Here is a 12,862-nt window from a genome sequence, read left to right on the forward strand (position 1 = left end):
TTGATCATATCATTAATTTACATCTGAAATAAATAGATTAAAAAAATGAGAAAATCTGTTGTTTGTTGTTTGTAAACCAAATCAATTTAGCACCAGAGCACATGGCATTTGCTTAATGAGAATGTCAATAGAAAGAGTAAGTAAATTATCTGCTTCTCTGAAAAATAGTAGGTAATCATACCAAAGTGTAAACATTATGTCATATAGATTTAGATGGGTAAGTAAAATTTATGTTCATGTATATCTTTTGCAGGATCACATATATGCGGAAAAGGTGAGTTGATAAAAGAAAATGAAAAACAACAAAGTCCGAAGTCCTCAAAGGACTCGGTATCTTTGCAGTATTTAGAGAAAGATGAAGAGAGCCTGACATACCACTGGCCAAGAAATCAAGCAAATGAACCAAACTCTTCAACATTGTTAGTGGAAGACGGGTGTCCTAGAGAAACCTTGACCAATCTCAATGCATTGATGTCCATCGCTTCTTCCAATCCTCATGATCGTTTGTTGGTACAGCATGGAGGTGAACAGTTCCGTAGTTTCTATGACAAACCCATCTACCCCGCAGACCACTCGCTTGTAGACCACAGAAAGTAGAAGACTGTTTAACTTAGTAATTATTTTATAATATCACAGAATCATGAAATTGTGTTATATTCTTACATGTGCTTTACTTTTTTCTAAACGATGAGATTACATTTCTGATGTTATGGGTTGTAGTTACTATTTTATGAAATTGTGAAACAATTAATATGCTATTAAATGAGAGGCATAGTACTTTGTAAATACTCTTTGTAATTATACTTAATAAATTATTCAGACCTCACAAGAGGACTCTTAGAGGGTGTAAAGTAAATCCTGCATATAAACGTATATACTCTTAAAAAGAAATAGATTTCACAGACATTCACAGAAAGAGCATTAATTTCGTTTATAGAAAATACTGCTTCCTTTTGTTGAGTTGATACCAAATGGTATACAAGTACTTCACTTTTTTCTACCAGAGTTTTCTCTCTACTATTTTCGGTCATTCCTGTGCAGTTTTCAATACCTTTTATGTTATAATCATCTATGGTGTGAAAATCTAAATAAAAATGAGCAGTCATAGGGCCTTTGGTTTCTCTTCTGATAAATGATAAATTCAAGACTGGTTTTGATATAAAAAAAATCCCAAGAGTTTATCCAACGTACACAATTGTGTTAGATTTTTGTATTTGCAAAAACTCTTTATATGCTTAATTACTAAATTTACAATTAATGTAATTTTGTTATAAATGTTTACGTTATTATCCTCAATCTGGCTTGTTTTAATAATAAAAATATACTCATGGCATCACATGGCTAGCACAAACCCCTTGCTCAAAACAGAGATTTATATGCTTCTTATGAACTAAAATGTCTTTTAGATTATTGTCTCTTCCAAAGGCAACAATTGACATGCTTTTTAACACGCTTTAAGATGGTCAGAATTTGTTGACGCTTCTTTTAGATCCAATATTAACCTTTTCAAAAGGATTCCCGAATATTCACAACATCTTTGATGGACTTTTATACTAGAATTAAACTTATGTTATCGAGGTCTGAATTTTGAACAAAAGTCCTTCACAACCACATTTCTGAGCCCAGGCGCAGGATTTTTTTTCAAAAGGGGGGGGGGGGGAGGGGTTCACACCACTCAAAAAAAATTCCAACCCACAAATTTCTTGACAAGCCAAAACAAAAAAAAATTATAATTATAATAATAAAAAATAAATAAACTCCGCCCCTAAACTGCTTTCCCGAACGTATCAAATCCAGAAAACCTCTTGACCCCCTCTAGATCCGCGCATGGAGCCATTAGGAGAAAGGGTAAATGCTAGCCCCTTTTCAGACTTGAAGTAATTTACTGATTTTAAAAATGAAATGCACATGACCGTACATATTTCTTTACGCACTGGAAGAATTTCTGTAAAAAGTGTAGAAGTTTTGTATTTTATTTGTATTATATTTAGATATATTCTCATTTGAAATGATACAATAATAGATGCCGGTAAGAATAATTATTGTCGACATCTCTCAACAGGTAAAATGCCATACAAAAGGAGGATTAATCGTATTTTTATTGGAAGGGGGAATAAAATTTTTGACTGACCGGTGGTAGTCCCCATATCCCCTGCCTCGACTGAAGAGAGACACTAGATATGACTCTGTTATCTTGTTTTATGTCAGAGTTGCTTATCAATGACGGACATTTAATGTCAACATGTGCTGCCTGATATTTGCACTTTTCCTCGTTCTATATGTTGTTTATAAAGTTTATGAGTACCACAAAGGAAAAACCTTTGTTGGGAACAAAAATAATCGTTACGTCCTCATCACAGGGTGTGATTCTGGATTCGGAAATGAGTTAGCCCGTGTACTGGATAAGCAGGGTGTTCCGGTGTTTGCAGCTTGTCTTACTGAGAAGGGTGGAACAGAACTGAAGAAACATGCATCATCACGACTCCGTGTTTTACAACTTGACGTTACGGATCAGGACAGCATCTGTAATGCTGTGGAATATGTAAAACGTTATTTGCCTAGATCTACAGGTAAAAATTCCGTTATTTTCTTAGGATATTAAGCTTAAGATAAATTCCTTTTCCGATAATGCTAAAATTATTCATAAGATATTCGACCTCAGTGTCGTTGGATGTATAATCAGTTCTCCAGATATACCGAAAAAGTTTAACTTCATCATTCAACTACTAAGCTCTTGTACGTATGTGTCATTTTACAATTTAATTAATTTCATCGCATAAAGTCTTGAAAGTTTGAAGATAGCCTCGAAAGTTTACGAAGTCTTAAAATATAGAACTTTAATGTTTTCTAAAGATAATACTTTTTCTAAATAACATCCCGTTTAAAAATCCATTAAACTATAAATGTATTCATATATGATTGTCTCGTACTTCATTTTTTTTTTCAATTTCTGTTGTATTCATATTATAGGTTTGTGGGGACTCGTCAACAATGCAGGTTTACAGGTTTTACATGCACCTTTGGAATTTCAATCTCATGAAGCTATCGAAAAATGTTTAAAGGTCAACCTACTTGGTTCGATTGACGTAACAAGGTCATTTTTGCCTCTCTTGAGAAAAGCCAAAGGAAGACTTGTATACCTATCTAGTGACAGTGCTTTCATGGAGTGGCCGTGTCGGGCACCTTACGTCATCAGTAAATTTGGAATTGAAGCTCTTGCAGAATGCCTAAGGTGAGAGAAGCAAAGTCACTATTATTATTCTTTTTTTTTTCAAATTAAGGCAACAATGGCTTTTATTTTATTTTTAACAAACAAAGATCTAGATTCCATTCTTGAAAACTTGATATAACAACGAACAAAGGAATAAAAAATTATAACGGAGAGAACACTGTAGTATCAGTTTTGAATTCTAACTAATCCCTGTCCAGATTATTATGATCTCACATTTGATGACTAATATGGTTGTAAATAAAGAAAGAATAGACCATGTGATTTGTTATAACAAAAATCTTTCTAAACATTAATTCAACGTGGACTTAAACAATTTAGCAGATCTGTAGATATATGTACTGAGTGACAGAATAAACTTCCATTTTATACTGGATAAAAAGAGGAAATTACCAAAGTTTTCCATAAATAAAAAGAAACACTTTTGACAAACTTTACATATCAACTTTGGTGCATATCCATCACGCTATATATGCTTATGCTAGGAAAGGAAGTTTGCATGTGAAGTATGAAATTTTATTTCAAATTTACAAACAAATGGCGCATTCATGCTCGAAGAAATCACGTTTGCAAAGAAGTATTGAAAGATATTTTGAAAGTGCTTTCCTAGTACGCTATTACAAATAAACTTTTTTCAATAAATCAACACTATACACTGTAGACGAGAATTGTATCAAATTGGTGTGACGTCACATACTATCCAACCAGGGCCATTTAAAACCAGCATTGTAGACCCAAACGAGATGAAATCTACTCTACAGAAGGCGTTTGACAAAGTAGACGAAGAAGTGCAACAATTCTATGGACAACAGTGGTTAAAGAAAAGTAAGACTATAATGATTTAAATTTACCTAAGTTGAAAGATTAGGATGGCAAAGATAATACTTATATTTTTTTGTAGCAAAGGAGTCGTTCGAAGGAATACCAAAGATTCAATGTGAGGATCTTTCCCCGGTGACGAACGCCATCTGCCACGCCCTATTTTCTGTAATTCCGAAGAGACGCTACCGATGCGGAAGAATCTGTGAATATTACTTCTATCCCATGTCTTTACTACCTGAATGGTTAAACACATGGTACTGGGCAATGAATCCACAGCCGGACGCAGTAACACCTGTACATAATTAAAATTTAGATAATTTTTTTCGCATTTTTCTTCTTTTAATGCAACTCCCCTCCCCTTCTTTGAAAGTTGAGCGATTATATACCGGTATGTTGAAGATTTTTTTAATAACATTTATGTAATATAATAAGAATTTGATTACAGTTACATTATTGATTCTAAGAGAACCACATATATAGTCCTTGTCGCAAGGAATCATAAATATAATTCTTTTTTTTCCTGACATTTCTTTAAAATCAAAGTTTTGACTAAATATAACTGTTCTAATTTTAGTTAAATTTAATAATCTACTTGAATCCAATTTCTTCGTCACATACTATCTGGAATTGTCCACATCGTCCTTGTACACACACTCAGTGCACCGTTGTCAAGAGAAAATGTGAGCACAGAAGTTTTTCAATATTCCCTTAAACATGGCTTAACAACAAAACCTAAAAAGGTCTTATTATAAAGAATTCCATTACATACTTCGGAAGACTTGATAGATCTCTCAAGTACGTGTTGTAAATGTTATTCGCCTTAGACAAAAAAGTAGTGAGGAAATTTAAGTTATGTACATGTACTAAGTGGCTTCCGTCAATTTCCCCTAACTATTCTGATCAGAATAATGAATACCAGAAAACACCCATGCATATTTTAGGCAACCTTTTACCCCATCAAAGAAAAATAGTTCTCGGAGGAATAATGTTGGTACTATTCAATTTATCAAAGCACAATATATGTGTATAATTTATACATACATTTCATTGAATATTTAAAAAAAAAATGATGTACATAAATTGCAAAGAAAAAAAATAATGAAAATAAAATATCATCTATGAAAACTATTATTTATGGTTATCAATTACCTTGTGATGAGTGAGTTTTGTTGAATCGTTTCTTCACTTCTGTTTCAACTATTTTTGAATTCATACCATATCTGGATCCATCTGATTCTCTCTGCATTTCTCAACTCCTTCAATCTCCTCCTGAGGTAATTTCCGAGTTTGCTTGCCACTTCACTTTTTTCTTTACTGCTTCGTTTGTGCCTCGGAGCTTCCTTTGGATTTTTTCTGCTTACCCATTTCTTTTATTTGGACGGTAAACTCTTTTCCACTCCGAACCGGATCTCTGCTATGATGTATATCACTCCTGTCATTCTCTCTAATATCTTCTCTGCTGGTTCTTTAAGTATCATTTCAATAAGTGATGTTCATTTTGACCTCTTAATTTTCTTCTTCACGTCGTCTGAAATATTCTCTTGGAAGGGAACAATTTCTAAAACAAGGCAGGCTATAAACAGATAAGTTTATGATACAAAGGAAATCAACAATCTCGTTTAAACTTACCATATCGCAAATTCTATGGTCGATACAATGACCTTGTTTGCAAATACAATCAGTGGAATGTTGTCTGACTTCTTCAATACAATTTGTTAGGCCTTCATTTTCACACTGAATTGTCTAAGAATTTTTTCCATTTACCCGAAAAAGAGGAGCAAACGGCGAAAGTGACCGGTCGACAAGGGATACCTACTCTTCAATGGCACCTGATCCAACTTGTTTTCAGAGGTCCATGTTGGCTATGCTCACAATTCGCATTGTTTAAATACATTTCTTAGAATGATCACTGCTCGTTACCTTCACATATCATTTCATAAATTGTTTGCACATTTTAAGAAAAGTCTACCTCAAAAAGGTAAAGAATAACTACATTCTAATAGAATATGATGTTTAGTAAATATATACAATCGATCTGAAGTTTATTCTTGAATGGCCTACACGTATTCCTGAAATGATCACTTTGTTCCGACGTTTTAGGCTAAAGTCGCATAATTTGTTTTTATCCCATGTTTACCCCTTTATCCCGTGGATATCACTCATTGGATATTTTTTATCCAACTCGCCATGCTCGGGGATATAAAACACACAACTCGTTGGACAAAAATCATATCCAACTACAAATCATAGGAGATTCTATATTTATCCTGAATTTGACTACTGTATGTTCCATATACCTGATCAATACATAGGGCTCATGGCGGGTGTTTCCGGTCAACAGTGGATGCTTACTCCTCCTATGGCACCTGATCCCACCTCTGGAATATCAAAGGTCCGTGTTTTATGCCCTCTTCACATATTTTTATTTGTATAGATATTTTCTAACCGATCACTTCGTTTTCTTCAACTTTTTCATTTTTGTTAACTTTGTTTTCTATAATTTGAAGTTTATTTGTACCACAAAAATAAATTTGGTTGGATAATTATGCCTAGATGTATATAAATGGGACATATGAATACATCTATGAACGTATTTGATAAATGTAGGTAGTAAGTTCTGACTTCCTTTCACACTAATTAAAAAAAAGAATAATAAAGATGAAAATGATCATAGTAATTGCATCATATTTTTCAACTGAACTTGTTAGGCCATTATTATCACATTGAATTGTCTATGGATTTTTTTCATTTGCCCGATCATGAACAGGAGCACGCGGCGGGTGTGACCGATTGACAGGGGATGCTTACTTCTCCATGGCACCTGATCCCACCTCTGATGATTTTAGAGGTCTGTGCACTTGGGAAGTTTATTATTTGTTTCATTCCCGAAAATTACAAAGCACATTTTATTTCCGGTTAGAACTCCAATGTCTTATCAAAATCTTTTTTCTTTTAGGTAAATTTGCATTAATATGGCAGGTTAATAACTTTATTGGTTATAAAAATTGTATAAAAATTTTCTTTTATAAAATCGAATTTCTGCAATGTATTTCAAACTTTTTGTTTTATAATTTGATATTATATGGCGTGTAGATCATTATTAATAGGAAATTTTGCTATCAGTATAATTATTACTCACATTCCATAGCACATATTTCGATGACCCAAAAGCTTTACGGCAGATTTAATTTAATCATTTATGAATTCTTTTTTTTCAAAACTCAACAGTTTGTTAAATTTTGGCGAAGAACTTATCAAACGTCCTTGTTATTAATATTTTGTATTTCAAATTTATCAGTTGTGTACATAGGATATGTCTCTACCTATAGCCAACTTGTTTATTCTTAATTTGTTGTTTAAGATTGATTGATTGATTATTTTATGGATGAAATATGTGGAGATAATGAACAGTATTCGAGCTCAAAAGTCCATTAAACATAAAAAATAGGAGCAGAGCAAACACGGACCTCTAAGACATCAGAGGTGGGATCAGGTACCATGGAAGAGTGAGCATCCCCTGTCGACCGGTCACACCATCCGTGTGCTTCTTGTCATGATCCGTCGACAATTCAGTGTGTTAATAAAGGCCTAACAATTAGTATGAAAAAAAGTCAGTCAGCATTTGACTTAATGATAGATTGCATTTGCTGACAAGGTTATTGTATCGACCATTTACGTCCTTTGCCGAAGGCCTTCTCAGAAGATTTGATCACGTGCCGACCCACTTCATTTCCCAGTGAAGTTTTTAAACTTGTTATTTATTACTTATATATACATTTGAGACAGAAAATCGAATATGATCGAATATAATTATTGCACTAACTGTTCGTCGTAGATTTCGACAAATTACGCAAGGTGTAAATCGGCTTGAAAAGCGGTTACGCTTCAAATTCATCTGACAATGGATTCTGTTTTGAAGGGAATATTCTGTGAAATGCTACTTGTGATCAATTATAGTGAGCATATTGGTGTCTGGGAATTTTTGTATTCATTAGAATCCATATTCGATGCAAAAAAAAAAAAAAAAAAAACAACAACAACAACAAAAAAAACACACACAAGAAACACGTCCGATATTTGATAATAAAAAGTTGGAGGAATTTCGGTCGGAAAGGAATGGATGGAGACTCATGGCCGGACCAGTTAACTTGAAATCAAGTATAAAATTTGACCAGAAACATAAAATCTACGATTTCAATAAGGCATAATTATTTATTATGATGTTGAAACGGAGACACAGGCGACAGCTTACATTGTTAACAGACAACGAGTGCCTACCGAACTTCCGAAGTGCAGTGTTTGTCAGCTGTTTGTGGCGTGATTGCATTACACTGACATTTTCCAACAGATTTTCAGATTTATTGTGAGTAAAGTTTAATGAAAAAAATCTATTTCATTCAGATGTCTACAAGAAAAATAAGAGTAACGTTGAGACTATGCAGCTCAGACATAAAACTTATAACACGTAGTTTTCTATTCTCTATGTAAAATCGATCAAGAACTGTATTAATTACTCGTTTACAATGTTAATAAAATGATTACTATTTTACTTGCGTATTTTGTACATTTTTATGCATGAAAATCATGCTATATTAATTGCTAAGTAGAGTAAGTCTTTTTATGTAGAAACATGTGTATTACTGCGCTGTGTGATTAGGTCACGTAATGACCTATGACCTTCGAAAAACTTCATACAGGTATGAAGATATTTGCTCTCGGTATGTTTATATAATAGAGAGATACCACAAATGTATATATTTGGCACTCATTGAGCAACGAGGGTTCTTTAAGGGCAGACTATACGTTCCTCAAAAATATATAACTTATTTTTTCTAAGAATGTGTGATTTAAAAATTACTACTTTAAGAAGTTTTCTCACAAAAAATGGAGGTACAATACCAGGCATTTGAGCAAGATTCCGGAGTATGGAATATCATATATAGTCATATACTGGAAGAAATCACTTGAACTGCTAATAATGCCATTTTTGGTTTTTTATATTTTTCATTTATGAGACATTTTGAAAATAGTTTAGAAAAAAAGATAATCATGACAATTATAAAAATTTGTAGTATATTACAAAGGAATGTATATCAAGATATTCAGGAACGTATCCTCATCCCTTAAACTGTTAGATAACGTACCAACGCCGGCCTCATCCAAAATACCTGCAACATTCAAAGTGCCGAGCGCTTGGCGAAGGAACAACTGATACCTTCTTTTTTACCGACAATAGTTTGTCCATTCTAGTTGCTTATCACGATTGGATTGCCACGACTCTCTGTCCGTTATGTAAGAAGATATGCCCTAGTTATCAACCTGGTCATTATCGGAGTCATTTATCTTCACTGTGTAAACTACAAAGATGTGCTGCGTATTTTTTCTACTTATAGTCGGTCTGTATTTTTTATATAAAGTTTATGAGTACCACAAGGGAAAAACATCTGTTGAAAACATAAACAATCGATACGTCCTTATAACGGGATGTGACTCTGGCTTCGGAAATGCGTTGGCCCTTTTACTTGACAAGAAGGGTGTTCCAGTGTTTGCAGCTTGCCTTACGGAGAAGGGTGGAACAAAACTGAAGAATAAAACGTCTTCTCGACTCCGTGTTCTACAACTTGACGTTACGGATCAAAACAGCATCCACAATGCTGTGGAATTTGTCAAACACCATTTGCCAAAATCTTCAGGTGAGACTTCAAAAGTTATAATGAGAATATTTTGTACACAGTGCACTTTTATTATTTATCATTATTTAACACATTGGCGACCTCTTTAAAGGAATACATTTTGACTTCTGTTCATAAAAAATCACAAAGGCAGAGATTAAGGTAGAATGCTACACCAAAATTTTATTTAATGGATGTTTAAGACATCTCTGACTCTTCTTGACATGTTTTATTAGATATCTGTATTGTGCATTTATTACTAGCAAATTTTAAACTCTTAAGCATCATATTTGCAAATAAAATAAATGAAAAAAAAATCATATAAAATATAAAAATCATATAAAATATATTAAGAGCTAATATCAATCTTTTAATGTTGAAACCATATTTCAAATGAGATGTCTTAGAGATCCATTGAATAAATTTTTGACGTAACATTCCTCCTTAACTTTACAGGTGTGAATGCCTCGAGGGCTAGCAGTCTACCTGCGATCGTGTTTTCTGCTTATCCCTATACACAGGAAGTGACTTAATACACAGTAAACAATAATGTAGTAATTGAACTTTATCTGTGTTGGAAAAATATGTTTTATTTCACTGAGACGATTTTGATAATCTAATAGTAAAATATTGGAAATGAATTATTCCTATTGCTGTGAATTGTAGTAGTTTGAGCTTGTATTAGTTTCATAATTTTTTGATGAAGTTGTTGCTTGATTTGGCCATATGATTAACTGAAATAATTTGACATTATTAGAGAAAGCCAGGCATCGGACAGTTATGTGTTTATTTTTAGTATCAGAAAAATCATTAATGACCGATTGGAGCCTTTGCTTATTGTGGCGGATTTTAATAATGTTAATTTCTGGCTAAAAGCGATCAATGTCCCACACCATTTTCGAAAACTTCTTATAAAGCATTATTTAATTTGAATTATTTTTTTTCCGGGACACGAATAATCTGGCAATATATTTTATTTCAAAAACATAAGGTTCAACAGTTAGTACACAATGGAAATCTAAAATGCCTCTTGATATTGCAGTGAAATGCATTTAATAGATCTAATTGTATTTTTTTGACATATCTATATAAATCCTAAAATTTAACAGTTTAAAGCACCAGTTTATATACATGTAGTCTGTCTCACTGTTACAACGTCATCATTTTTTACTTTTTATCTCAAAATACAATAGTTCGAACAATAGATAATTTTTTCTCCAAACCTTTCTGCTTTGATAGGTACCATTGAATTCAACTAGAGTATATTAACATGACGTCTTCGTATTGCTGATAACTATTATTCTATATCATCTTTAGGTTTGTGGGGGCTCGTAAGCAATGCTGGTCTGCAGGTTTTGCATGCACCTTTGGAGTTTCATTCACCTGAAGCTGTAGAAAAATGTTTATCTGTAAACCTGTTTGGGTCGATAAATATGACAAGGTCGTTTTTGCCTCTCCTAAGAAAAGAGAAAGGTAGACTTGTGTATGTCACTAGCGAGTGCGTTTTCCGGGAACAGGCCTGTCGGGCTCCATATGTCATCAGTAAAGTTGGAGTTGAAAGTCTTGCAGAATGTCTAAGGTAGGGCTTGTCTGATTTTACATCATATGCTACTAATTATTACGAACAATGTCGCATACAGAAAAATATAATCAGGGTTAAATGTTATTTTAAAGGGAAAGGGTCGTCTGCAAATTGCTAATATTATCATTTTGAGTTTAAAAAAGAGAAACAACTGCAATACAGTATTGCAATAAAGGCGAAAAATCTTTACGACCAATGGATCTAGAGAAGTTTTAATACAAAATATGGAGATGATGAACATTATTCAAGCTCAAAAAATACAAATCAAAAGCAGAGCAAACACGGACCCCTTAAAGCATCAGAGGTGGGATCAGGTGCCAGGGAGGATTGAGCATCTCCTGCCGACCGGTCACACTCGCCGTGTGCTACTTGTCATGAAAGGGAAAAACGGAAAAATGTGTAAATAAGGCCTAACAATTAGTATGAAAAACGTCAGTCAGCATTTGACTTAATGATAGATTGTACTTGCTGACAAGGTCATTGCATCGAAAATAGAACTTACGAAATGATGACTTTAAACGAGACTGTTTATATTCTTGTTTCATCAACTTGTTTTTCAATAACAAAGACAATAAGTATTAAAAGGAGTTTTAATATTTTTGAAGAGTTGTACTTGTGGTCGATTATAAATAATTTTTACGAATGTTTCAAACTTGTACATTTCAGAAGAGAACTGTATGAAGTTGGTGTGACGATTCACACTATCCAGCCAGGGGCATTCAAAACCAATATAGTTGAAGACTTCAATGAGATGAAATCAATCCTACAGAGGGCGTTTGACGCCGTTGACGAAGAAGTTCAGGAATTCTATGGCCAACATTGGTTAAGTAAAAGTAAGTCTAATGTAAAGAACATTTTTGAAAGATCACAAAATAATAATAATAATAATAATAATAATAAAAATAAAGTAGAATTAAAAAGAAATTAAAAAATGAATCTTATAATTGTTATTCTTGTTTTGTAGCAAAGGAATCGTGCGATAGGATTCCACATGTTCAGTGCAAGGATCTTTCCCTGGTGACAAACGCCATTTACCACGCCCTGTTTTCTGTGATGCCAAAGAAACGTTATAGATGTGGACCTGACTGTATATATTATTTCTACCCCATATCTCTGTTACCGGAATGGTTCAATACATGGTATTGGTCAATGTCCCCACCGCCGGACGCAGTCACAAAAATACAGAAAAAATAATTATTACATCATTTTCTTGATGATTGCTCTGCTCCCGATTTGTTTAGTTTCAATGGACTTTTGAGCTCGATTACTGTTCGTTATCTTCATATTTCACCTGGGCTTGCGGTTTGCATAAGCAAAGTATTTATACTTATATCGTTCGTGTACTGTTTTAATTCTTATACATGTACACTAACTTAATCATGGTCTATAAGTTTGGAAATTAAGTCATTTTTAGTAGAAATTGTAGCATTTGGCTACGAACTTTATGGGCAAACTTCGTATAATATACCCTATGTTTGTGTATAAAGGCTTATATTGTTGATTTCATTTCAATCTATGGAAGAATAACTAAAAAGGAATTTATCAAAAGGAATCTTT

The 12,862-nt window shown here is 33.4% G+C and overlaps 2 protein-coding genes across 2 annotated transcripts; both read left to right on the forward strand.

Moving 5' to 3' along the window:
- Positions 1-2,181: 2,181 nt before the first annotated feature.
- On the forward strand, positions 2,182-4,591 carry LOC133173290 (retinol dehydrogenase 16-like). Its single transcript, XM_061308279.1, has 4 exons — positions 2,182-2,570; positions 2,971-3,232; positions 3,891-4,054; positions 4,131-4,591. Exons 1-4 carry the CDS (start codon positions 2,243-2,245, stop codon positions 4,355-4,357), a joined length of 981 nt encoding a protein of 326 aa, XP_061164263.1. The 5' UTR covers positions 2,182-2,242; the 3' UTR covers positions 4,358-4,591.
- A 4,825-nt stretch (positions 4,592-9,416) lies between these two features.
- On the forward strand, positions 9,417-12,862 carry LOC133173101 (retinol dehydrogenase 7-like). Its single transcript, XM_061308029.1, has 4 exons — positions 9,417-9,744; positions 11,041-11,302; positions 11,972-12,138; positions 12,270-12,862. Exons 1-4 carry the CDS (start codon positions 9,417-9,419, stop codon positions 12,497-12,499), a joined length of 987 nt encoding a protein of 328 aa, XP_061164013.1. The 3' UTR covers positions 12,500-12,862.

Source organism: Saccostrea echinata, unplaced genomic scaffold (genome assembly GCF_033153115.1).
Source record: "Saccostrea echinata isolate AGI-Se365-2 ecotype Australia unplaced genomic scaffold, CSIRO_AGI_Sech_v1 ptg000056l, whole genome shotgun sequence".
In the NCBI taxonomy this organism is placed as follows: Eukaryota; Metazoa; Mollusca; class Bivalvia; order Ostreida; family Ostreidae; genus Saccostrea; species Saccostrea echinata.

Coding starts and splice junctions, on each gene's coding strand:
- LOC133173290 (XM_061308279.1), top strand. CDS start 2,243: ATGTGCTGCCTGATATTTGCACTTTTCCTCGTTCTATATGTTGTTTAT. Junction 2,571..2,970: donor TTATTTGCCTAGATCTACAG/GTAAAAATTCCG, acceptor TTCATATTATAG/GTTTGTGGGGACTCGTCAAC. Junction 4,055..4,130: donor ACAACAGTGGTTAAAGAAAA/GTAAGACTATAA, acceptor ATTTTTTTGTAG/CAAAGGAGTCGTTCGAAGGA.
- LOC133173101 (XM_061308029.1), top strand. CDS start 9,417: ATGTGCTGCGTATTTTTTCTACTTATAGTCGGTCTGTATTTTTTATAT. Junction 9,745..11,040: donor CCATTTGCCAAAATCTTCAG/GTGAGACTTCAA, acceptor TATCATCTTTAG/GTTTGTGGGGGCTCGTAAGC. Junction 11,303..11,971: donor AGTCTTGCAGAATGTCTAAG/GTAGGGCTTGTC, acceptor TGTACATTTCAG/AAGAGAACTGTATGAAGTTG.